At 37.8% G+C, this 24648-nt stretch overlaps 1 protein-coding gene across 1 annotated transcript in view; it reads left to right on the forward strand.

Annotated features, from left to right (window-relative positions):
* mmp11a (matrix metallopeptidase 11a) overlaps positions 1-22975 on the forward strand; it is a 34057-nt gene extending 11082 nt beyond the window's left edge. Inside the window, exons 2-8 of the mRNA XM_042488258.2 lie at positions 7390-7610; positions 12559-12702; positions 14611-14744; positions 15902-16140; positions 17293-17497; positions 18579-18839; positions 19405-22975. Of these exons, the coding sequence (XP_042344192.1) occupies positions 7390-7610; positions 12559-12702; positions 14611-14744; positions 15902-16140; positions 17293-17497; positions 18579-18839; positions 19405-19523 (1323 nt within the window). The 3' untranslated portion in view covers positions 19524-22975. The remainder of the gene's footprint in view (positions 1-7389; positions 7611-12558; positions 12703-14610; positions 14745-15901; positions 16141-17292; positions 17498-18578; positions 18840-19404) is intronic.
* The last annotated feature ends 1673 nt before the right edge of the window (positions 22976-24648 follow it).

Consider the following 24648-nt stretch of genomic DNA (forward strand, 5'->3'; position numbering starts at 1 on the left):
TGTCTCAGTGACTAATGGCGACAACGTTTTTTCAAAAATCGGTCTGGTATCAAGAGCAGCATGTTAGTGTCACTTTACATCATCTAAAAGACCAAAAAGCAGATCAACAGAAAAGGGACTCAGTTCCTTTTGTGTTCACATTGACAGGTCATTTTAAAGAGGATTCGATTCTTTTTCTGGTCCACTTCAACCCTGATGTTAATTTACTTGAAATTACTGTGTGCGAACGACTTCAAAAAACAACAATTCTGAAACATATTTAACTTTTATAATAATTTAGTAATAAATATAGTTTTCTGGACATCTTTTCCCTTAACTTAAAAAAAAGTAGTTTTCTAAATCTTTTAATTCTTAATATGGTAAACATTTCTTGCCAAGCTGCTCACATGCCCTTACCCGCACGACTTCAAGATTAAGCAAACCAATTATCTCAGGCTTCAAAGCTTGAAATACTTGTGAATGGTGTCAGAAAGCAGCACAAGAAAAGTGATGTCTGTCGGGTTTTATTGATTAAAGCTGCTCAATAAAACAAGAAAACCATTTTCCCGATTTAAGGGTTTTTCGGGGGTGGTTTTCTCTGATCGGCTGTGACGGTCTGAGGCGATGTTGTGTGTTGTAAAACCCTCTGAGGCAAATTGTGGTTTGTGTATTTGGCTTTATAAGTAACTGAAATTGAAAACACGGGAAATTCTAGATGGAGATAATGCTTTTGTTTGGGTTTGACCTTGAACTTTTATGTGAAACCTGTCCGGGCACATTTAGGGATTTTCTCGGCAGTGGGGTCAGACAGGTCAAACAATCCATTTGACACACAGGCAGGAGGGGGTTTTGTCCTTTAACCACACGTTTTTTTTTTCTCCATCTCCCTCTTTGAAATGACGGAGGCGGCTCCACGTTCACCCACCACTTAGAATTAGAAAAGTTTTACGACCCTGAAAGCCGACACTCCCTTCACCTCACCTCTCTGATTGGGATCAGGCAGCAGGCAGCTGCAGTCTAAACTGTCTGGTTTGGGGACAGAGGTCGGCCTGTGACCAGGTGATTTATAGTTTAACCCTTTGAAACCTGGATCGACATTAGTTTCTTGTGCTGTGTTCAGATGCCTTTCACAAGTATTTAATGCTTTCTTTAGAAAAATGGAGGGAAAAAGACAATGAGCAACTCGGCATCAAATGTCCAGATAAAAAAAGGAAATTAAAAAAAGAAAAAAAGGAAAAGAAAACTAGGGACATGCAGAGTTCTAATAATATATTTAAAATTATTTTTAAAAAATTTAAATTTAATTTTAGTAACCTTTTTTTCAGATACCTTTTTTTATTTTCAGGTCATTTTCCTATTTATTTGTTTTTTACTTTTTGGCTTAATTTCGGGTCATTAGTTACGTCCTGCCAAAAAAAAATCTCAAAAACAAATAGTGAAATGTCGATTTCTAATTATGTATTTAAAATTATGCTTCAGAAAATGAATATATTTATTATTTTATTATACAGCTATTTTTTTTTTGTTTTCCAGATAAATTAATAGTATTTTCAGGTTTTCTTGCACATTTGTTTGTCGCACTGGTGCTCTGTGGTCACGAAATGTGACTAAATATTTGCAATATACAAACACAAGCCTCACCTGCTCAATCTGCCACCACTACCACTCATCACGTTAGACTGTAACTGCAGCGCTGTTAAACGTGACGATTTATTCTCTGTAAGCTGAACAGAAACTAACAGCTCTCCAGTTCAGCAATTAATAGTATTTGCAAATCACAGTTGCGCTCCGTGGTTGCAAAATGTGACTAAATGGAGACGGTCTGGAGCTCTGCAAAAGCCCTGCTTTGTGTGTGTGTCTGTGAGAAACAGAGAGCTGTAGGAGAGAATGAGGGAACCAAAACGCTGGTGGTTTATAGAAACAACGTGACAATTTATACCTGATGTTTGCAGTATAGTCATTTTAAATATATCGCCCACGGAAGAAGCCTTAATACCGCAACTATATTTCGTATATCATCCACCTCCAGTGCAAGGCTATCAAAAAACAGCATACATGATGAAAAAGGTAACACCTGCACACTTGCTCCATGCCACACAAGTTTATACAATTCAACGTTTCGATCCTACTTGGGTCTTCATCAGGTCAAAAAAGCCAGAAATTACAACACAAGAACACAGAAGTAAGTAATTTGAAGATAGAAGGCCATAAAAATCTCTCACTGAGAAGTTTGGGGAGGATGTTTCCCTAACCTTAAATTTCTGCTTTTGTTATCAGACCCAGTGTTTCTCACCCAAACACACTGTGTGCGTCCTGAAAGTCTCATAAACATACTGAATGCATTTCCTTCCTCTCCAAACATTTGCAGCCATGTATTTAACTTTGCTGTCTTCTTCTCTCTGGACTTTGCTGCTGCTGCTGCTACATTTCTTGGCACCACCAACTGTCAACAGTGAATGAAGCACGCAGCCGTGGGCAGGAATGCATAATGCATAGCCCACATGTGCGCTCATGTGCATTCACTTTCATTTCACACACATAAAACAGGGACCCACTCATCAAAGCATGCTTTATAGCACGCTAAATGGTCCTTCACTTGTAGAGCACTTTTCTAGTCGTTCAAACACTCAAAGAACATTCACACTATATTCACCCATTCAAGCACACATTCACACATTTTTGGCCGAGGCTACCATCCAAGGTGCCACCTGTGACTCAGTATTTAAACATTCATACACTGTGGAGGTAGAACGAGGAAATAGAGCGAGACGTCCACTAATCGTGAGGTTGCCGTACATGTCAAAATGTCCTTGGGCAAGACACTTAACTCCAAATTGCTCCTGATGGATGTTCCATCAGTGTGTTTGTGTTTTAAAAGCCGAGTAGCAGGAGGCACCTTGTACTGAAACCTCGGCCATCAGTGTGTGAATGTGTGTGTGAAAGGTAGATGGTTTTCCGTTATATTTATGTCTTAAGGGGCTCAAATTTGGCCACTTGGACTCAAACATAAATTAATTAGATTTTGGTAATCAAAGGTGAAAAGTTACATTAACTGTGACCTTGTCTGTCTCGTGCTTGTGAACCTGATATCTCAAAAACGCCTTATGGGAGTTTCCTCAAATTTGGCACAAACATCCACTTGGTATCAAAGATGAATTAAGTCGATTTTGGTGGTCATACGTGAAACATCAAAGTCACTGTGACCTCGTCTGCCTAATTCTTGTGAACACAATATCTCCAGAACGCTTTGAGGGAGATTCCTCAAATTTTGGCACAAACGTCCACCCAGACTCGAGAATGCACTGATTAAAATTTGGTTTATTCTTTAATCATCCGGCCGTGATTTAAGAATAAATACACTAAAATGTCAGACATATGTCTAACAGGATAAATTCTAAAGTGGAGGCATTTTATATCCAAAAGGTCAAAACTTAACTTGACATCATAAAGTTCTGCAAAAACACTTTTCTGGCCGTTACTCAGAAGAAGACATTTGCTCGGACACTGAATTGGTGACGCAAATCTTGAAACTTTACTGACTGTGGAGATCATCTGCGCGTGAAGCATCCATGTTTTCACAGACATGGATGTAAACTCTAAGAGAATCTTGACTGGTGCGCTGAGGCATACAAACGGAAATTCAATTTTTTTCTAAAACAGTCACATTTAAAGATAGAGAATATACAGAATATGAAAGTAGGCCTTAAAAAAATCCCATCATGCGTATCTAATCTGGAATTGTACAATATAAACTCCTTCTTAGGTCAGCAAAATCCCCAAATTTCCACAAACAATGCCAGGGACATGAACTCAGTGATCTTGATGCAGGCCTGTATCGACTCACTTATAGAGCCTATAGCCTCCCCCCTCTGGGTAAATAAAGGCAAAACAAGCAAACAAATGGAGTCTGAATTCCATGTTAGTTATGTTTTGCAGCAGTTCCATGTGAGCAGCTTTTAGATTGATACGCTTCAGACCTGCTTTACATCTTGATAAGGGTTTTGCTGTTTATCTGGGGTTTTTGTTGTCAGGAAGCAGATAACAGTGAGACAGAAACCTCCAGAGAAACAAGTTCAGGGAGAAGCAGTTTTTCTGGGCGCCACGGCTCTTTTAGCTCATTCGTAACAACACTAACAAGCTGTATAAAGAAATCTGTAGGACACAAGCAGAACCCCCCCCCCCCCAATGTGAGTAAAAGCTCTGTGCAACAAAACAAGCAGCGAACATCTCCGTGAAACAAAGTGAAACACAGGAGGCGGTGGGTGGTGGTTTGGGGGGCTCGGGGAGGTGTGTACTGTTTGTTCTGGGATCCCGACCCATCAGTCGCCGTGTTTCTGCAGTCTGGAGCACATTCCATGAATCCTGCTGGGTTTTGTTCCCCTTAACTTACAACAACGACACGGTCTGAGTCCTGCAGAGCTGAGCGAGGCAGCCCCGTTCAAACATGACTGTGATTTCACTATTGTTCCACAGTTTATGGAACGAGTGTTAATTATGGTTGGTTTTTTGGAGGGTCGATTTCGAAATCTTTGGTTTGATAATACAGTTGATGTTTTGTACTTATAAACAATATGTTTCTGTTTGATCACTTTTCCCTTCGAGCGGTGTTCTTCTTCTTGTCGGGGCTGAAATGTTCCTGTAACATCAAATCTAATTAGACGTTTATGTTCAGACAGAATTACTTTAAATGGGATGTAAACATGAGGTTACATGGACTTATGGAGAAGTCATTCATTAGAAGTTTCCCAGAATACTAGATATGTCCTGAAACCACAGAAATGTAATCATATATAAGAAATGTCCTAAAATCCTAAAAATGTCCTAAAATCTTAGAAATGTGCTAAAAGTGTAACATTGTTCTAAAATCCTATAAATGTCCTGAAATCCTATAAATGTGCTAAATCTCTAAAAATGTCCTAATCTCTTAGAAATGTACTAAAATCCTACAAATGTGCTAAAAATCCTAGAAAATATTAAAATCCATGAAATGTACAAAAATTCTATAAATGTCCAAATGCCCTACAAATATGCTAAAATCCTAGAAATGTCCCAAAATCCTAGAAATGTGCTAAAATCCTACCAACGAGCTAAAATCATGGAAATGTCCTAAAATTCAAGAAATTTCCTAAAATCCGCAAAATGTGCTAAACCCTTAAAAACAACCTAAAATCCAAGAAATTTCATAAAACCCTAGATATGTGCTAAAATACCACAAATGTCTTTAAATCCTAGAAATGCCCTAAATTATATAATTGTCCTAAAATCCAAGAGATGTCCTAAAATCCTAGAAATGTCTTAAAATCCTGATATTCTAAAATTCAAGAAATTTCCGAAAGTCCAAGATATGTCTAATGCCAAAAACCTTTAAAAGTCCTAAAAATGTCCTGAAAACCCAGAAATGTGCTAAAAACCCTAGAAATATCTTAAAATCCAAGAAATGTCCTAAAATTCTATAAATGTCCACAAACTCTAGAAATGTGTTAAAATCTGAGAAATGTCCTAAAATCCTACAAATATACTAAAATTCTACAAATGTCCTAAAATCATAGAAATGTGGTTGAATCCCAGTACGGGGCTGCTGTGACTGGCCCCCGACCTCTTGTTATTTTGCAAAAGTGGCCCCCAAGGAAAGCAAGTTGAGCATCCCTGACATAAAGGGACACTTCATCCTTCAGTTTATCACAAACAGTAGAGGTACAGTACAACTCAAGTACAAATACCTTGAATTTGTACTCAAGTACAGTAGTTAAGTAAACGTATTTAGTTATATTTCAGCACTGGCTTAGACGTGTTTTGCCTGCAGATTAGTGAATTTGTGATCAGTGGATACTGACTGCAGCTGGTGGATACTGTAGTATCTCAGAAGATCGAGGCAGGATTATGTAAGAAAGAAATTGTGGGAAAATTCACAGAATCTGATGACAGAAATAATCAGTGTCATCTTTACACAATAAATTGGTAGCATCTTTTCCCACAGGTTTGATCTGAGCAGCAGCGGAAAGAGGAAATGTGTTTAATTGTGTGATAGGAGGAGAACACCCAGCAGTAAGTGCAGCGCTGCAGATGTGGTTTTGGTCCAGGGGGCCGAGGCCGATGACGAGGCTCTCCTCTGTAATTTGCTTCAGTGGAAATGAGCAGAGCCATTTCCTCTGGATCTGGGGGGTTGGTGGGGGGTGGGGGTGGGGGTGTTACCCATAATGGGACACCCTGGGACCGACTGTCTCTGAAACTGGGGCAAACTACGAGCCTGACCTCGCTGACCTGATTATGAGTGCGGGCCGTCATTAACCTCACAGGTCAACATTGCAGATTCACATTCATCCAGCTCGCAGATACACTCAGATTTTTCTCTTGGTTTCTTCTTTTTCTCTCACTTTTTTGACCTAAAATACTTTTTTTCTCACTTTCACTTTCATTAGGTTTAGGCACAAAAACATCGTGATTAGGTATTAAGAAAAAAAACACTTAATTTGTCAGCGTGTTACATTTATCACGTGAAGAACATTCTTCATTAACTCTTGACTGTTGGGCGCATTTTACACACTTTTTTTCCTTATTTTTTTGTTTAAATTTTGGCTGTGTTCATGCATATGGCATACATTTTGGCAAGATTGTGTATTTTGGTTTAATCTTGGAATTTCCAGCTCAGCTCCTACAACAAGTGTAAAATACACTGTGTAAGCAACATTGTTACATTCATATTCTTATGTGCAAAAAAAATGCTCCATTGAAACCCATTCAAACTGCATTTTTTATCCTGCAGCCATCAAAGCATGAAAACATGTTATATCCACTAGGTGCACTGTCACAATCAATGTTGTTGCTAATTATTGACATATCTCAGGCCATGATAATCACCAAAAATTTACTTTGCATGTAGTATATGGAATATAATTCTTTTTTTTTTCTTTTTTTCAGGACGGCATGTTTTCTTTTTTTTTTTTAATGGTGATTTTGTTTTCTTGTAAAACTTTTGGTGAAAAATCAGAGAAATCATAGCAGATTTTTCTTTTTTATTCATTGCTAATCACTGGCATAATCCAGGCTGTGATAATAACAAAAAACATTGCATATATTGAAAATAATTCATTAACCAATAGATTAGATAGAGTAGCAGTAGTCCTTGGCTGTCTTGCATGTTAGCAGTGAGCTCACCAGCAACAAACAACGTGAGTATATCTCCTGCAAGTATTACCAGCCTTATTCTTGTGTTATCTTCCTTTACTGAAAAAAAACCCAATGCTCTTTTTTCTACTCCGCGTTTCTCCATTTATTCTTACTTTGTTCATTCTTTTCATCTTCTTGTGAAACACAAAATACTTTCCTATTGTTCTGCACTGTAACACCATGACTATCATAAGTTATTATTTCCAGGTTTAACTGACTCATGCACACTTAATGTTGTTGCAGGTCTCTGAAAAGTTCCCCGACCTGAAGAAAAGGGGGAAGGTTCCTCACGCTCAGGACTTAGTGAAGGAGACGAGTTTGCCGGCGAACAGCTCCAACACGTGGAACCGACCTCGCTGCGGCGTACCGGATTACCCCGTCCAGAAGGAGGTGCATTATCGGGGGCGACAGAGACGCTTCGTGCTGTACGGAGGACGTCTGGAGAAGAATGACCTCACCTACAGGTACAGACGCTCACACACTCAGCTCTGATCCAACATTAGTTTAATGCTGAACTCGTTATTGATGGGTGAAAGTGGAGGATCACTACATGTCATGACATCGTTATGTCACCTTATTGGACGGTAATTTTTTTGTTTCTCATCTAGTACGGAGGGGACGTTGTCTTTCTATGACAGAGGGTCGCACTCACAGGGGATCACAAAATCCTGTATTTTATGTGCCCCAATTTTTCTCGTGGTTTTAGATGGAAAGAAAGAAGTTTTTGCGATCTGGAATTCAATAAAAAAGATTTTGGTGGCAATTTATGGCAACGAGCAAATGCAAAAAACTAAAAAAAAGCAGCCGATAGAGCATCCAAGAGAGCATGACAGAGCAACCAGCAGAGTAGATGACAGAGCAATCAAATATGTAGTACACAGAGAGGCTGATAGAGCAACCAACAGAACATCCAACAGAGCAGCCAACACAGCAGATGACAGAGAGGCCAACAGAGTAGCCGATAGAGTAACCAATACAGCAGCTGATGGAGAGGCAAATACAGTAAACAATAGAGCCTCCACCAGAGCAGCGGATAGAGCAGTCGATGGAGCTCTGTGGCCAGCTTTCTGGCTTAAGGATGGGCGTGGAGTCGCACCGCTCCTCAATGTCACTTTTGACCATGTGCACGCAGCCCCGCTCCACAGGTGCTCCAAACTCATTTCCTGGATGCGCCTCTAAGGCGTTTTTTGAGCGTTCGCGCCCTATGGAGTGATCGGCCCCTCAGAAGTACTGAGTTTGGTACCTAATCCTAGTAAATAAGTAACTGTTTGCCAACAACTTCACAAAATTGACATAAATATGATATGTCAGTGTGTCTGCAGCCCCAAGTGACCAAAGAAGATCAAATTTATCTCTGGTTTGAAGAACAAACAAGAAAGCACGTTTATGAAGTTCATGGCCTGTCCTGTAAGAGTCTGCTGGATTCACACTCGCTGAATGACGGACTCGAGGAAGAAAATATAACATGTGGGGGCTTATTTAGTACTTCGAAAATGAAGTCTTGAAGTTATGATTCTGACAAACGGGTGCTGGTTTTCTTTCATCTGAGGCCTTGGCACCATCGAGCGTCTGGCTGCTGCCGCTCTGTCTGTGTCTCCTGGGGTCCCTTTCATTGTACTCATTCTTTATCACGACAGTATATTGAGACAGACAGAGAGAAGCGGGAGACAGCAGCGGCCACAGACTAATAAGATTCTGCTGGATCGGACCAATAAAGCGCTCACGGTGACACCTGACAAATCAGCGTGGTTAACCAGGATCCAGGCAACAAGAGACAAAGTCAAACTACACTTCTGCACGTTTAGTTGGGGTCACTAATGCTTCTGTGTCTCTCTAAATCACTAAATTATGAACTTTGAGAGAGTGGAGTGACACTACTGTGTAGTTTTTATTTAAAATCAGTCAATTTATCCCAAATACACCATCCTTCTGCCACAAATACCCATAAAGAGCACCAAATGTGGATTAATGCGCCCCTAAAATAGTCCCCAACAGATTCACTTTTTCCTCGTGAGTCCTGTTTGATAGAAACTTAAGTGACGGGCTCGCTAACGTCTGTCTCCTCTAATAAAACTGTGACCTATTTGAAGCTCAGCAATATGAGTCTGATGAGTCATATCTTGAAAAATGTTTATCTCTAATCTGCAGGGTATTTTTGTGGAAAAAGTGATAAGGTCAAGGATTTCTTACGTGAACTTTGCACTGGGGAAAGTCTGACTGTGCACAAATACTTGTTTGTTTGCACCGAGTTTATGTAATTTTAATTTATCATTAAGCAGAAATTATCTTCATTATGTTTTTTTTCTTTCTTTCTTTTTTAACACATAGTGCATGGGCACTGCTTAAATATGCAAGACAAAAGCCGCCACAATAAAAAATGAATCAACCAATGAATGAATCAAAGACTCGATAAATTAATTAATATGCCATTAGATGCTTTTAATGTGTTTTAATTACATTGTTGTCCTTTTTATTATGCAAATAAGGAGTTCAAAGGTAAATAAATAAGAGGCGAATTAAAACAAATATCAATTTATGTCACATTTATTATATGCAATTATCTTTAATATTATTTTGCTGCACTTAATGCCATATTATTTTATTTATCGGGTCATTTATTTATTTATTTGGGGAGCTTCTGTCCTTCATATTAAATGAACATTTTTCAGAAGATGTCATGATTCAGCCCCTCCTCTCCTCCCGCAGTATAAACTCTAGAGACAGCGGTGGAGATGAATACCAGTTATATTTTTTTATTGCTAGTGTTTCTCTAAATGAAGACCACATTTCCCATAAACCCTGCTGCTTCCTGTCCCTCCTGACTGAACCACGACCATGACAGCCAGTATAAATTCTTGCAGGTAACATGCTCTGAAATGGTGCCAAAACATGACGCAGCACATTTTCTCAGCAGAGACACGAGATGCTGACGGCGTTTGTCCTCAGTATCTGTAATTATACATCTCAGAAAAGCTTTAACTTTAAACCCTCAATAAAACCAGCATGTTTGTTTATTATAAGGATCCCCATTAGCTGATGCCTAAACACCATAACATTACATTACAATAAAACAAACTGTAGTAAAACTTAATGATAAGAAAAGTAATCAATAAGATAAATAAAATAGGTAAAAAAATAATAATAATAATATAAATGAAAATATAAAAATAAAACTACTTTAACAATAGTAGACAGAAAAGAATATAAATTATTTCACTAATCAATTAACCAATTCAAATAAAAATTAAAAGAAATAACTAAATAAATTAAAAAAAAAAAAATCTTATTCTCATCAATCTTACCCACATCAAGAAAAAAAATTAAAATTTAAAAAGTAATTGGCCAGATAAAGCAAACTCAAGACCTACCTTTTTGGCTTTTAATTGAACTTTATTTATTTATTGACTACTTATTTATATATTTTAGTCTGTTTTACAGTTTTACTACTTTCTTTACCATTTTACTTTTTACATATTTATTTATTATTTTTATCATTAACTATTATTTGCAGTTTACATTTTTACTTATTTATTCATCTGCTTATTCATTTATTTATTTATTTTTATTATTGCTATTATCATTTTATTTATTAATTTGTTTTTTCCTGCCTCTGGTGTTTCCTCACTTATAGTAGTGTTTCTTAAGTTCCTGTTTTTTCTTTTGTTTTTGTTTCCTGATTCAAGGAAGATGGAAAATCAGAATAACAGCTTGTACCATAAGGACAGAAAAGGCTGGCGACGCTCCTCTATGAGGATCAACCACATTACGTTGGCACCACCGAGTACCGATTCACATTAAATCAACCGGTGCCAAATTTCGGTATCTGAGAGCGTTTCTTGGTGAGGACGTCGGGTTTACACCTCCAAATCTCACTAACTAACATGTTGCATCTTGTTAGTCTTTTCGGTAAACAAGCAGGAGTTTACGTGCTGGAATTAATTCCTTTCTGATTAGTCGGGTCGCGAGGTTTGGTAACATTGTGCCATAATCTAAACCTGTGCTCACCTGTGTTCACCTGTGTTCACCTGTGGCAGCTGGCAGCTGATGCTGCACAGCCACAGGCGCTGCACAGAATACGAGCTGAACACGTCCGGACAGCTTCACCCACAGCGGAGCAGATTCAGTCTCCTCGTCTCACTCTCAGATTAAACACATCATCGGCATGCCTTCAAAATGTTGCACTGTTTCTTTAAATCTTTGGCTCATACTGATGTAACAAGCATATTTAATAACTCAGTTATTAGCTAAAACAGCGTGCCTGGCTCTGTCCAACGGTAAAAAAATCTACAAAGCTCACTGATTAGCAGCTTGTTGATTTAATTTGTCCAAAAAACAAAGTGTACCACAGCTTTTTGCCATTTTACTGAACGATTTCTTGGCTGGGATCAGTTTCTTCCTGGAGTTACATAAACCACCATAAAACGGCAAAATATTGTTGTTACACTTTAGTTTTTTTTAAACAAAAAAGTGAACATACTTCACAGTGTTTTATGTGATCTATCCCTGTTTTTCCAGCAGGGATAGTGCCATTAAAAGCTGCTGTCTTTACCGAAACATCGCTGCAAACCATAACCATAACAAAGAAGTTTTTATACTTTCACCTAACCACACGCTTACAATATGCAAATATAACTGTGGTTTGCAGAAACATTTTTTCTGGCAATCCAGCTGCAGCACAAGTAGAAAATGCAATATCAATAAAAGACTCATGTAAAGTACAATACTGAAGTAAATGTACTTCCATCACTGCATTTCATTCCTACACAAACACAGACTTCTGGGAATTGTATGCATGAGTCACTTTGAGGGCGCGGACTTAATTTCTCTATATTTATGAATTTATTTATCTATCTTTTTATCTATCTATTTATCACTTCTGCACAGACATGACATTTTCTCATCCAACTTTCCACCAGAAAGCCAATAAGCTTTTCTAAATATGTCAAACTATTTTTTTAATGTCAGAATTTAAAACGTCACCTTTCTGCAAATTATCCCTGATTATACAAAGAATAATCCCATTTAATTTACAATTAATTCTGTTGGCTGTTAATTTATTTGAAACTTTATTTTCATTTTTCTGCAGCAGGAACTTTATGTATTATGTGAAGTGTTTGAGTTGTGCTGGTGAGGTTTCTCCTCAGTATCACGCTGGGTGGTTTTAACTGAGAGGAAAAGTACGAGACGGTGATGGGCTGTTTTGTTCGTGAGCCTGAGGGCGTCGGTAACATCACACCTCGCCGCTGAAGAGACGACTGCACAGATCAGATTAGAGGCAGACATGCGAGGCCGGTGGTCCTCTCTGCTGACATACTGTACATCCTGTGTGTGTGTGTGTGTGTGTGTGTGTGTGTGTGTGTGTGTGTGTGTGTGTGTGTGTGTGTGTTTGACACCTGCATTGATCTCCCGCAGGATCGTCCGCTTTCCCTGGCAGATAAGTGAGGAGAAGGTGAGGCGCGTCTTTCGGGAAGCGCTGAAAATCTGGAGTGACGTCACGCCGCTCACCTTCACCGAGGTTCACAGCGGGAAAGCCGACATCCGCATCGACTTCACCAGGTGAGAGCACCTGAAAAATAAAATTAAAAAAATCAGGATTTATGAGGAAAAGGAGTCTAGACACATGTTGCATGTGTACAATAAAATATACAAATATTATTGTAAAAGGAATTCATTTGTTATGAAAGAAACAGAAAACTTTTCACCACTTTATTTCAACAAATAGAGAAAACCCACGTTATGAGACTGATTGTAATTTCATTTTTTTTAAAAAACAACAAATAAATCTACCTGTTACCTTCTAACCATGAGAAACCCGAGGAAATCGGCACCATTGTTTTCAAGAATATAAGAAGGCAATAAGTGACTTCACAAGAAATTACACCAAATATTGGCAAGAAATCAAAGTTGCAAGAAAATTACCCGAAAGATTGCAAAAAACAACAGAAAAGTAAAAAACAAACATTGCACTGTTGAGAATCTGAAGTAATAGGGGTTTTTGGTTTGTTTTTTTGTGATGGGAAATAGATGAGGATGCTAGAGAATAGAAAATATTAATTGTTATTTGATCCAAATGGACATTTTTTCCCTCTTTTTTGGTCTATTCTATATATTGTATATATACTGTGTATGAGGCTGAGCTGAGTTTTGGTATGGGGTATGAATGCGAGCTGTTTTTTTTTATTTATTTTTTGGGTGTTTGTATGTGTTTATGGTTATTGTTTTGTCGTTATCGGTCTTGTTTTGATGTTAAAGGTCTTTGTTAAGGGTTAAGGGTCTTTCAATGCTTATTTTCTGGTAAATGTTCTAACTTTTTTTTCTAAATTTTTGCTCATTTTTTGGCGATGTCTTGTTAAGTTGCTCACTGCTTCTCCCGATGTTTTTGACAGAAATCTAACCAATATTCTCTGGTTTCAGAGGGTTAATGTTTGATTTTCTACTTCTTTTCTTTTTTTAAATCTTGGTTGCAGCCTCAATCTAACATTTGCATACATCAAAAAATACAAAGTATTGTATTGTACGACACAATTTCTACAATTCAACCACTTCAATCTTTAAGAACTCGTGGTTTTACTATGGCAGCTTTATTTCAGCGCTTTTTTTTTGGTTTCACGCCATAATGAACTGTTATTCTTTGTTTTCTGGACTCTCTGGATCCACCACAAGTAAACATGAACAGTCAGCAGAGACAAAAAGTCAAACATTTTACATCTCTTGCTGAGTTTAGGACGGATCAAATCACATGTTGACAAAGATCTTTGTAACAGAGACTTTCAGAAAGCCGCAGAGATTTAAAAAAAACAGATGATGGCGAGAAAGGGACGAACAGATTACAAACTCCAGAGATACTGATGTTTTATGGGGGATCTTTGAAATGACGTCAGTTTCTTGCTTGTTTTGTTTCTTCCTGCATCCTTTTTTTTAAAAATCTTAATTCAAGCTTCACTGTTTGTCAGGTTCCCCTCTGCACAAATACACTTCAGAAATAGTCTAATTTTAATTAAAGAAGGATTTTGACTCTTTTGATGACTCTTTGGGGGATTTATTATCGGGGTTGCACATTTAAAATTAGTCAGATTAAATCAAATCAGATTTTTTTTAACAAAAATGACAGTAAATCATTTTAGGTTCAGGTAACTTGTGATGGACGATACTCAATCAGCAGACTGTTTCTTACTTGTTAACGCTGTTTTATCATCTGTATATTTAGAATATTTATATATAATATAACTTTTATGCACTTTTACCAGGTAAGACCTCTTTTTAAAAATTTTTTTGCTAGTTTTGAGGTAATTTGCTGATTAAAAAACTGGTTGTTTTTTTTTACTTATTTTCTAGTAATTTTTTTTTACTTCATTTCTTTAGTAATTTTCTTGCACTTTTCATTTTGCACTTAATTCATAATTCATTCATCTTTCCTTCACTCGTTAGTTAGAGTTCATTAGTGTTTGTTTTACAAACCTGCAGGTACTGGCATGGAGACAACCTTCCCTTCGACGGCCCGGGTGGGATTCTCGCTCACGCCTTCTTCCCCAAAACGCACCGACAGGGCGACATTCACTTCGACTACGACGAGTCCTGGACTCTCGGGAACCACATGGGTGAGTGTTTCCCTGAGAAAAGAAGAAAAATCTTTGTTTGGATAAACTCATGCAGGCTATCGTCTTAATGTTCTTTTTATTATGGCCTCATGTTATTATGACCTCATGTTATTATGACTTATGACCTCATGTTATTATGGCCTCATGTTATTATGTCTCATTATCGTGAACATGATTTCTCAACACCTTTGAGGATTTTTTTGCCAAATGTGGCACAAACATCGACTTAAAACACAACGATGAACTAGTTAGATTTCAGTCAAAGTCTACAGAAGCAAAGTAAAACTTGTCTTGGTTTATTTTTTGTATTTTATTTTTATGAATTATTATTATTTTCAATTAAAGCACTTTTATTTGACGTAAATCGACATGCCCTGAGTGTTGCAGTGGTCTTGTTCAAAGTAATTTCAAAATTTGTTGTTCTCATTAGTCACTTAGACACCAAGAAAAATTGGATCCAGTTTAAATTTTTTTCTAAAAAGAGCTTAAAACCCTTTAATTTACTTGTATGATTCTAAATATCTTATTCATTACTTTATTGAATTCATCTGGTTTTACTATATAATACTTTGCCTCATGTCCTTTGTAACAATGTTAAGAAAACCGCCGAAATGTATTATGATTATTATTATTTTTATTATAGTTATTATTATTATTATGAAAGATAAAGAAAAAAAATAGACTAAAATGAAAAAAGAAAGATAATAAGTCAGGGTGGGGTGTTATTTTGAGAACTAATCTCCCCCCGTAAGAGTTCAAATAAACAAATAAGAGATAAGTGTTATTATTTGTTGTTTGCTGCAATATTTAGTCTATTTGGTCGATATCTCTACTTAAATTATTGAGCTAAAATGACCATGAATCTTTAAGTGTTGATTTTATTTCTGTTACTTTGTGGAGGTAAAATAATGTCCCTGGTTGAGTTCACCATCAGCTCGGGTGTTAAATTTAAATTCTTGTGACTCGTGTAACGACTCGTGTAACAGTGATGTGAGTCAGCGAGGGGAGGAAGCAGCGAGGTACTTTTTCATGACTCTGTTGGCGCTGTATCACCTCAGGTAGCAAAATTCCCGCCACCAGCCGGATCAAAACACACTATTTCCACTATGACACCATTTAAACCAGGTGTTTTTTCGTTTTTTTTACACCCTCTGCAGGCACAGACCTCCTCCAGGTCGCTGCACATGAGTTCGGGCACGTCCTGGGCCTGCAGCACTCCCGCGAGCCCAGAGCCATCATGTCGGCGTACTACTCCTTCTCCTACCCGCTGAGGCTGAGCGAGGACGACAAGCGAGGCATCCAGTACCTGTACGGAGCTCACCCGCGAGTCCTGCCCTCACCGCCGCCCCCGCCGCCGCCTCCATCCAACCCAGAGACCAACGAGATCATCACGAATGTGAGTGGAGCTGATGCAGCATTTAAAGGGATGCTTCGCCTGTTTTCAACCCGATTTGTAGATGAACTTAAAATTCCCTCCATCTAACCGGTGCTAGATATCCCTTCTTCCCCGCCAGCGAAACTCTGCCGGATGACATATTTTGCATCAGCAGAGCTCTCCGAGTTGACCTGTTACGCTGGTGAGCTCAGCTTTTTGATTTGTCACTATGGTAACAGATAAAAGAGCGAGAAGGTCAAAGTTCAGGTGTAATGCTATGAAGAAGTAGTATTATCCGATTGTGTGCCAACACAATTATAATTTCTATATTTTATACCATTTTACTGAATTATTATAATTGTTTTGTTTTTTTTAGGTGGCACATTTTTTTGGCAATTGTCTTGTTCTTGGTTTATTTCTCCTTTTGTTGCAACAGTTTTGTGTGAAAGGAATTAAAAGCCCTTCCCACAAAGCAGTCTCTCCCAAAACATATGCCTGTAGAGGTCAATGATTTAAGCAAATAATAGTAATAAATAATAATAATTGAAGCGTTACGGTAAACACGTCGCCAAGTAACAACAGCAGAGATCTCCGGGTTGATCTGCGACTCTGCGGAGCTTTTTGTTTTGTTTCCATGGTGACAAATAAATGAGCAATGAGGTCAAAGTTCAGGCGTAATGTTAGGAAGACTTATCCGATTGTGTGCGAACTGCATGCAACTGTGTGCACTTTGTGTGTGTCGCATTGAGTCCGAATAAACTATAGTGTGTGTTGTTGACTCACTAATGTGTGTTTTTTGGACAACAATAGAGCTCTGTGGCACAGAGGAGACGGAGATCCACGGGGAATACTTTTCAGTTTTTACGGGATTTGTTGACAAGAGGATAAAATATGAAATACCACCCTTCAGAGTTCGAGGTTTCTGTGGTTAAAACAAACTTAAATCGAGTGAATGTCTCCGCACCACATCACACGGGGGTGTATTTTTGAACCGTGATGATAAATGAGGTCAAAGTTTTTAGTCTCGTAGGCGAGCACCAGGAAAGGTTCCATTTATCTTTTTGTAAAGCTTTTTAATTGGACTTTTTTTATTTTAGGGATTAGACAATAAACCAGCTTCTTCATCCCGCTGCAGTAAAAGTCCTAAAAACTTCACGCTCTGTCTCATTTCAGCCCGACGCATGCCAGACGGACTTTGATGCCGTGTCTATGATCCGAGGGGAGCTGTTCTTCTTCAAGTCGGGCTACGTTTGGCGGATCAGGGACGGGCATCTGGAGAGCGGTTACCCGGCGCTGGCGTCCCGTCACTGGAGGGGGATTCCCGAAAACATCGACGCCGCCTTTGAAGACAAGTCGGGGAATATTTGGTTCTTTCAAGGTGGGCAGCGAGGAGCGTTTGAGCTGTGCTATTATGTGGTTTTAGGATCATGTTAAGTCACTGTGCAGGTTTAATTTAAAATTCCTCTTAAAAAACGTGGAAAAAAACTGTTGGAACAACTTTTTTTATGAGTAATTGACTTAAAATATGTGTTCAGAAATATGGTAATTAAGTATATAACACTTTAGATTTTTTTTAGATAATATGGAAAATGTATTTGGATCAACTTGTATGGGTTATCAAATTAAAACTTGTGTTCAGAATTATGGTAATTAAGTATGTAATTACCATATTTCTGAAATAATAATAATAATAAATTTTACTTATAGAGCGCTTTTCATAATACTCAAAACTCAATACTCAGCTATCATAAGTAAAACATACAGAATAAATAAAATCGAAATTGACACATTTTGAAGTTGATTCCTCATTATAAAAATCCTTTTTCACATTATTTAAAAATAATTAATAAAAGTCTTATGTTCCATAATTATGACCACATGTTTTTAAAGTTGATTACTAGTAAAAATTTCATTTATTTAAAACATTTTTCCACATTATTTTAAAGGAATTTTAAAGTGCTATATGATTAATTACCATAATTTTGAACACAGTGGATTTCTCGTAAAATTCTGTTATTGTATTTTTTTTCAGGGGGGCATGTTTTCTTTTTTTAAAAAAATGGTGATTTTGTTTTCTTGTAAAACTTTTGGTGGATATTTTTTCTTTGAAACATTTTTGGTAATTTATTATTTTTTAAAGATTTTTGGTGATTTCTTTCCTCAATTTTTTTTTAGATTTTTCTTTTTTGTTGTCTTTAAAAATTTTAGGTGATTTTTATTCCCCTATCGTGATTTTTAAAGAGTACATGCCTTCCAAACATGCAGGCCCACCATCATAAAAATTGCCAAAATTACACCAGTTATTAGATCCAGATCCAGGTCAAAATAGAAAATATTGCTGGATTGTCAAATTTCTGAAAGTCCGTGAGTTTAGACTCTCTGACGGAGAATTTGGTTGAATCGATGTAGAAATGAGATTTACCATCAGAGCTGAATGTCGTCCGTCTCTCTCGGTGCAGGTGAGAATTACTGGGTGTTTGACGCTGAGATGCAGATCAGAGGGCCGGAGTCCATCAGGAATTTGGGTCTGTCGGTGTCCGGGATCCAGGCGGCGCTGCGCTGGGGCCACGACTCCAACTACAACACCTACTTCTTCAAGTCCGGCAGCTACTGGAGGTTCAGCCCCCGCGAGAACCGCGTCGAGTCCGTCTACCCGCGCAGCATGCAGGACTGGAGCGGCATCCCCCACGACGTGGACGCCACTTTCAGGGACATCTACGGTAAAACACCAAGACAAAAGCATAGCAAAGTCAACAAAGTTAAGGGTTACTCCACTTCATCCACTTACTTTATTGAGAGATCTTGCAATATTTTCAAATCTCTTAAATTTTTCCACAAAAAAAAGTCAAACTGGAAGAATGTTTACCAAATTTAAAGGGTAACTTTGACATTTTTCTACTTAGACCTTATTTTCCTATGTGTTTTCATTTAAGTGGCTAAAGGGAACAATAATATATATATATTTTTTTGTAATATTTATTTTTTATTTATTTATTTTTAAATAATATTAATAATTATAATTAATATTTTGAATTTGTCTAGTATATATATATATATATATATATATATATATATATACACATATATATATTCTTGCTAATTTTTGGGTAATTTCTTCTTTTGTTGCTCATAGCCTTCTTCCCGCGTTTTTTTGCTCAGGTTTCTAAGAATTTTCCAATTAAAATATACAAAATTAAGTCATTTTGAAATGCAAAAAAACATAGAAACAACCTTAAGATTTCTGAGACTGATTAAAAACTTCACGTCGTGTTTTCTGTCTTTCAGGCTACGCTCACTTTATCCGGGGACGACAGTACTGGAAGTTCGATCCCGTTGGCATGAACTCTTTGGAGGGCTACCCTCGCTACATCGGCATGGATTTTTTCGGCTGTAAAAACGTGTGAGTCTGTAACTGTGGAGATTAACAGATTTTGTTTTTCGTTTTGTTTTGTTTTTGACTATGAAGAGGAGTTTTTGGAGCAGAGACGTTTGTGTGTCCATCCTGCGGATTGCGGAGGATGAGACCTTTAAATCTGTTTATGCTTTACTCCATTTATCGAGTTACACCTTCTTCTTCTTCTCAGGAAAACCAGGTAATGTTTTTGTACTCAGACTTGGCACCTCCTGTGCAGCTACACTCATATTTATTTTGCACATTTTGTCACCACTCAGCTGAGATCTGGGCCTCTGTGTTAATGACGCGTGACGCCGCATCGTTCTCACTTCCTGTTTTTTTTTGAGCCTCAAAACTGAACCAGGATGTTTTCCATCTCAGCTGTTGTTGTTTCTGTCATGACTCTCTGATCCTCGAGTGTTTGAAGAGTGACATCAAACTTTAAGCTTGCAGCGGACAGATTTGTAAATTCGCTGCAGGCAGAGTTAAATTTTTAGTTTTGATGCTGTAACTTGAAACCTGTAAATCATTCAACATGATGCCGGTAAACAAAAGTTTAAGGATGTGATCACACGTGCACTTGATTTTCCTGCCGGCTTGACTCACACCGACCATGAATCACAACATAAAAACAACAGTCACATTTAAACTTTTTTTTCCTAAAAAGCACTTTGTAACTTTGCTAAGAAAAGTGCTATACACATAAAGTTTATTAATTATTATTATAGAGCTTTGCAGAGCTGCATAAAGATTATTTCTGAGACACAGTCATAACTTTTTCGTGCTCAGCTGACTGTGTCCAGTTCAGCTTTATAATTATTTAGTTTTATGCCCTGAATCGAGTCTCTCAGGCAGCATGCTGTGTGATGTCAGAGTTACTGCAGTTTAACCCTTTAACACCTTGAGTGACATCACTTTCCATGTGCTGCATTCAGACACCTTTCCCTAGCATTTAACCCTTTGAAAACTGAGCAAATTGCATGTATTTCTTTCAAAGGAAATGAGCAACTTAACAAAAAAGGACCAAAAAAATAGCAAGAAAGTTACAAAAGTTACAAGAAAATTTCCTGAAGATAAGCAACAAAAAAAGACAAGTAAAAATTAAAAATAAACATGAAAATGACCTTAAGAAAGTGCAAAAAAAACTGGGGAAAAGCATAAAATCTTTAATTTTGTAGAATAATTTTCTTTTAATAATATCACAGAAGAGCCCTGAAGAAACTGGTTTGATTTCTTGGGGATGGGGAAAAAAGGGCAATGAGCTACTTGGTTTGAAATACTCCACATGTTGCAATGAAATACTAGATTAGGAAAATAATTTTTTTAAAAAACTACAGAAAAATGTCTAGGGAAAAAAAAGCTAAAACTATATAATTAAATTTTCAAAATTATAATAGAAAATTATTATATTTTTACGTACTTTTTCTTAACTTTTTTTAAAAAAAATAATTTTCAGTTAATTTTTGTTATTTTTTGTTTTACTACTGTCTTAAACATTTTCTCGGGTATCAACGGGTAAAGAAATCAAGTGCTCACACGAGGAGTAAAAGTTGCTAAAATTAGTGTCTGTTTTGATGTCACTCCTCTAACTCGATGCCATGAAGCTGTCAGTTGTTGGTGCTCACTCACCGGCGTGCGGTCTGCAGAGCGTCTGTGGCAGTAAGAAGCTCCAGGGCGCCATCCGGTGTGCAGCTCCGTCACCCTGCAGCAGAAGTCAGACGTTTCATCAGATATGTTTGTCCCTCTTATGCTCAATGAAGTCATTGCTTATCTACAACACGGTGCTCTTTTCAGGTTAGTCTGTGCGACACATTCAGGGACAGCAGCTGCTGCAGGAGGCAGCGGTTCTCAACCGCAAACTTCAACCGACTTTTACTGAATTACAAGAAAAAGTCTCAAAAGTTATCAAAAGCTAAATAGTGGAAAGTAAGTTTGCTCAAGTGCAAAAATGAGGTTCTTGTACTTAGTTTGTCCATTTTCTTCCACTTAATACATCTAATCTGCAGCATTTATTTGACAGTTAAAGTTGATCCTTTAAAACTTGGGCTAATTGGCTTTATTTCCTTTAAAAACATGAAAGCAATGAGCAACTTTAGCAGAAATGACCCACAAATAAATAAAAATAAATTATAAAAATAAATGTTAAAAAGGGAAAAGAAAATAACCTTAAAAACCCCAAACAAAAAAAATACAATAAAAAAGAAAGCAAGGAATTTACCAGGAAAAAAAGTGCTTAAAAATATAATAAATCTGTAAAATAATTTTAAATATTTGATTGTGATCATTCTAAATACAGTTTTCCTGGCATTTTACTATAGCTTGTAAAAACATAATAATTTTCTAAATTAAAGTTTTTGCAATTTGGGGGACATTTCTTGACAAATAATAGAAATAATTTATAGGTTTTTTTCTCATCACCTTTTCACATTTCTTGCCAAATTGGGCATTGCCTTTTTCCCCGTGTTTCTGAAAGAAATCAAGAAAAAAAGAAAAGAAAGAAAAAGAAAAGAAATGCATGATAGTGATACCGATCCAGCTTTCAAAGGGTAAACTTGTAATTAAGTATTTTTACCTTGTTGTTTTGGTATTTTTACTTAAATAAAGGATCTGAATACTTCCTCCATCACTGCTGGAGAGTTAAAGGTAACTCAGAAGAAATGTTTGAATTGTGCGTTCTGCAAACCACAGATTTTTTATTGCGTTTGTAGATGATCATGTAGCGGACAAAGTGTGCTTAGGTTTAGGGGAAAAAAAACTCAGTTATGGTTAGGACAAGATCATGTTTTGGCATAAAATACCAAGTTTTTGGGGCATAGTCCTCACTTGAAACTTAGCGATGTCTCGGTAAAAAATAACCTCTTCTTGTGCTAATATCCTAGTTGAAAAAGCAGCAAACAGTCCCTAAAAAACACCTGTTTGGTGCCTAAAAAGCCACCGGACACACAGCAGTTACTCACCAAGTTAAACTGTTTTCTTTTAGTTTTTTGTTCCTGAGCGGTGGTCTGCAAACATTTGCAGAAACGTACGATGCATATGTTTTCTTCAGGGCCAGCGGGCTGTTAAGGGCTCTCACCAACCTAATAAATTCATGTTACGACCTGTTTGTGGGTCGGGCCCCGCAGGTTGAGAACCGCTGCGTCCCTGGTTGCAGCACTTGAGACGTGAAGGCTCCCTTTGGACCGCGGTGTTGATCCAATGTTAGTTTTTTCAGTGCAGGACGCTGACGAGTCGTTACAGCTTTCATCACTCAGACTTTGTTGTTGTTGTTTGAATCATTTCTACAACTCAAGTGTTAATCAGTGAACTCTGAATATTTATACAAAAACAACTTGGCAAAGGTTTGTTGTACATACATGCTGTTGATTATTATTTTTTACTCATATGTAGCCCGTACCCTGTACATTGAAATGTATGAACTGCATCATGTTTTCTTTTAAATAAACCAATAACCTTTTTACCAAACTCTGGAGAAATTAAGCTGATTTACTGCGGGAAAATTTAAACGACACACGCTCTATTTACCCATTAATGTCCTAAGTGGAAGTTCAAAATGTCATTCTCAGCATTTAAAGTACTAGCTGACTTAAGACACCAGCGGAGAATGAGAGGGGAGCGGACACCGGCGGAGACAACAGCGAAAATGAGAGCAGAGTGGACACCGGTGGAGACACCGGTGGAGACACCGGTGGAGACGCCTTAAAAAAGTTTCGCAAAACGCTCCAAGAGAGAGGAAGAGGAAGACAGAAAAGAGAAGAGAGAGGTAAAGGAAGAAGAAAACAAAAGAAAAAAGGGAAACACTTTCTCTCTTCTTTTTTCTCCGTCCCTCTGTCTGTCTTTCCCAAATTATTGTAATGTTTGTTCATTTTTATTTGGCGGTGACACTTTCCTAAGGCGCCTCCAGACCCTGGGGAGGGAGCCGGCCGAGGGGGAGTCACCTGGTAATCCATCAGCCACCTAAAACTGTTCGTGTGGATAACAGCTTTTCGAGGAGTTTTGAATTTTTTCATTCCATTTTTTCAAAATCGTTTTCTTCCTTTTTCAGTTATTAATCTTGAAGGATGGATTGCGCAACCTTCGTTCTTCAGACTTGGTGCAGTTTGTTATTCCCAAAATCCGGACTAAGTTGGGAAAACTTTCAGGTTTTCTGCTCTTTTTGCTTTGAACAATCTGCAGACTGATTTTAAACTGCAAAACCTACCTTTTCAACATTTTTAAATCCTTAGTGAAAAGACATGAAGCCAGACTGTCTGTGTGCAACTGTTTTAACTGCTGACTGAAGACTGATTTTTAATGTGTACTGTTACACATACTTATACTCTGTATTATCAATAAGAGTCAGGGTCCAATCAATAATTGTGCCCAATCACTTCAAACGTCCTCCTCTCTCTACAGGCTGGTCATCGACAGTGACGGGCAGGATGTGGCCGGTCGTTTTTGGTTTTGTTTGTGTCACTTCTTCTGTTTTGGCCACATTTCTAATCTGTCCTCACCTGTGAGGCTCCTTCGTGACCATCAGTGTCGCCTTCTGGTCCTCCTTCTCCTCCCTGCTCTTTCTAAACGAGCATTAAAGATTAAAAAACACCTGCAAAGCGACAGTGAGCGCAAATTCTGCGCATAATTTAAGGAGTGGCTCTGTTTTAGCATGACGCTAGCTAGCTAGCCACAGGTAACAATACCGTTGTTCACATTTCAGTAATTAGACGTCATTTAGCGAACATTTTCGACAGGAAACAGCTTTACTCAACTTACGCGGTTTGTTTTGAAGAAGGAGAGCAGGTTTTTTTGGCTTCTTGCCGGCTGTTTTGCTGCTGTTCATTATTTTTGGTACTTTAGTTAAAAACCAACAGTTGCTGCTCGCGCGCGTCTCAGCTGCGTCACGTGATCACAACAAGACAGCGCGCGCGGTGGACGCCGCTGCCGATACGTGGTGCGTTTTAAGACCGCTCGGAAAAACGAGGTACCATATATTACAAATGAATTGAACTGTTGTAAAAAGTGCGGGGACATGTCCCACGCGCCTGCTTTTGACATTGTTATATAAACGAAGTCATCAATTAAGTAACAAACATATAGGTATAAATACAATATGTATTCATCAACTTTGGACTTTGAATGATGATTTTGAAAAATCTAAA

This window comes from Plectropomus leopardus, chromosome 4 (assembly GCF_026936395.1).
Source record: "Plectropomus leopardus strain MGB_pleo_1.0 chromosome 4, ASM2693639v1, whole genome shotgun sequence".
Taxonomy (NCBI): Eukaryota; Metazoa; Chordata; class Actinopteri; order Perciformes; family Serranidae; genus Plectropomus; species Plectropomus leopardus.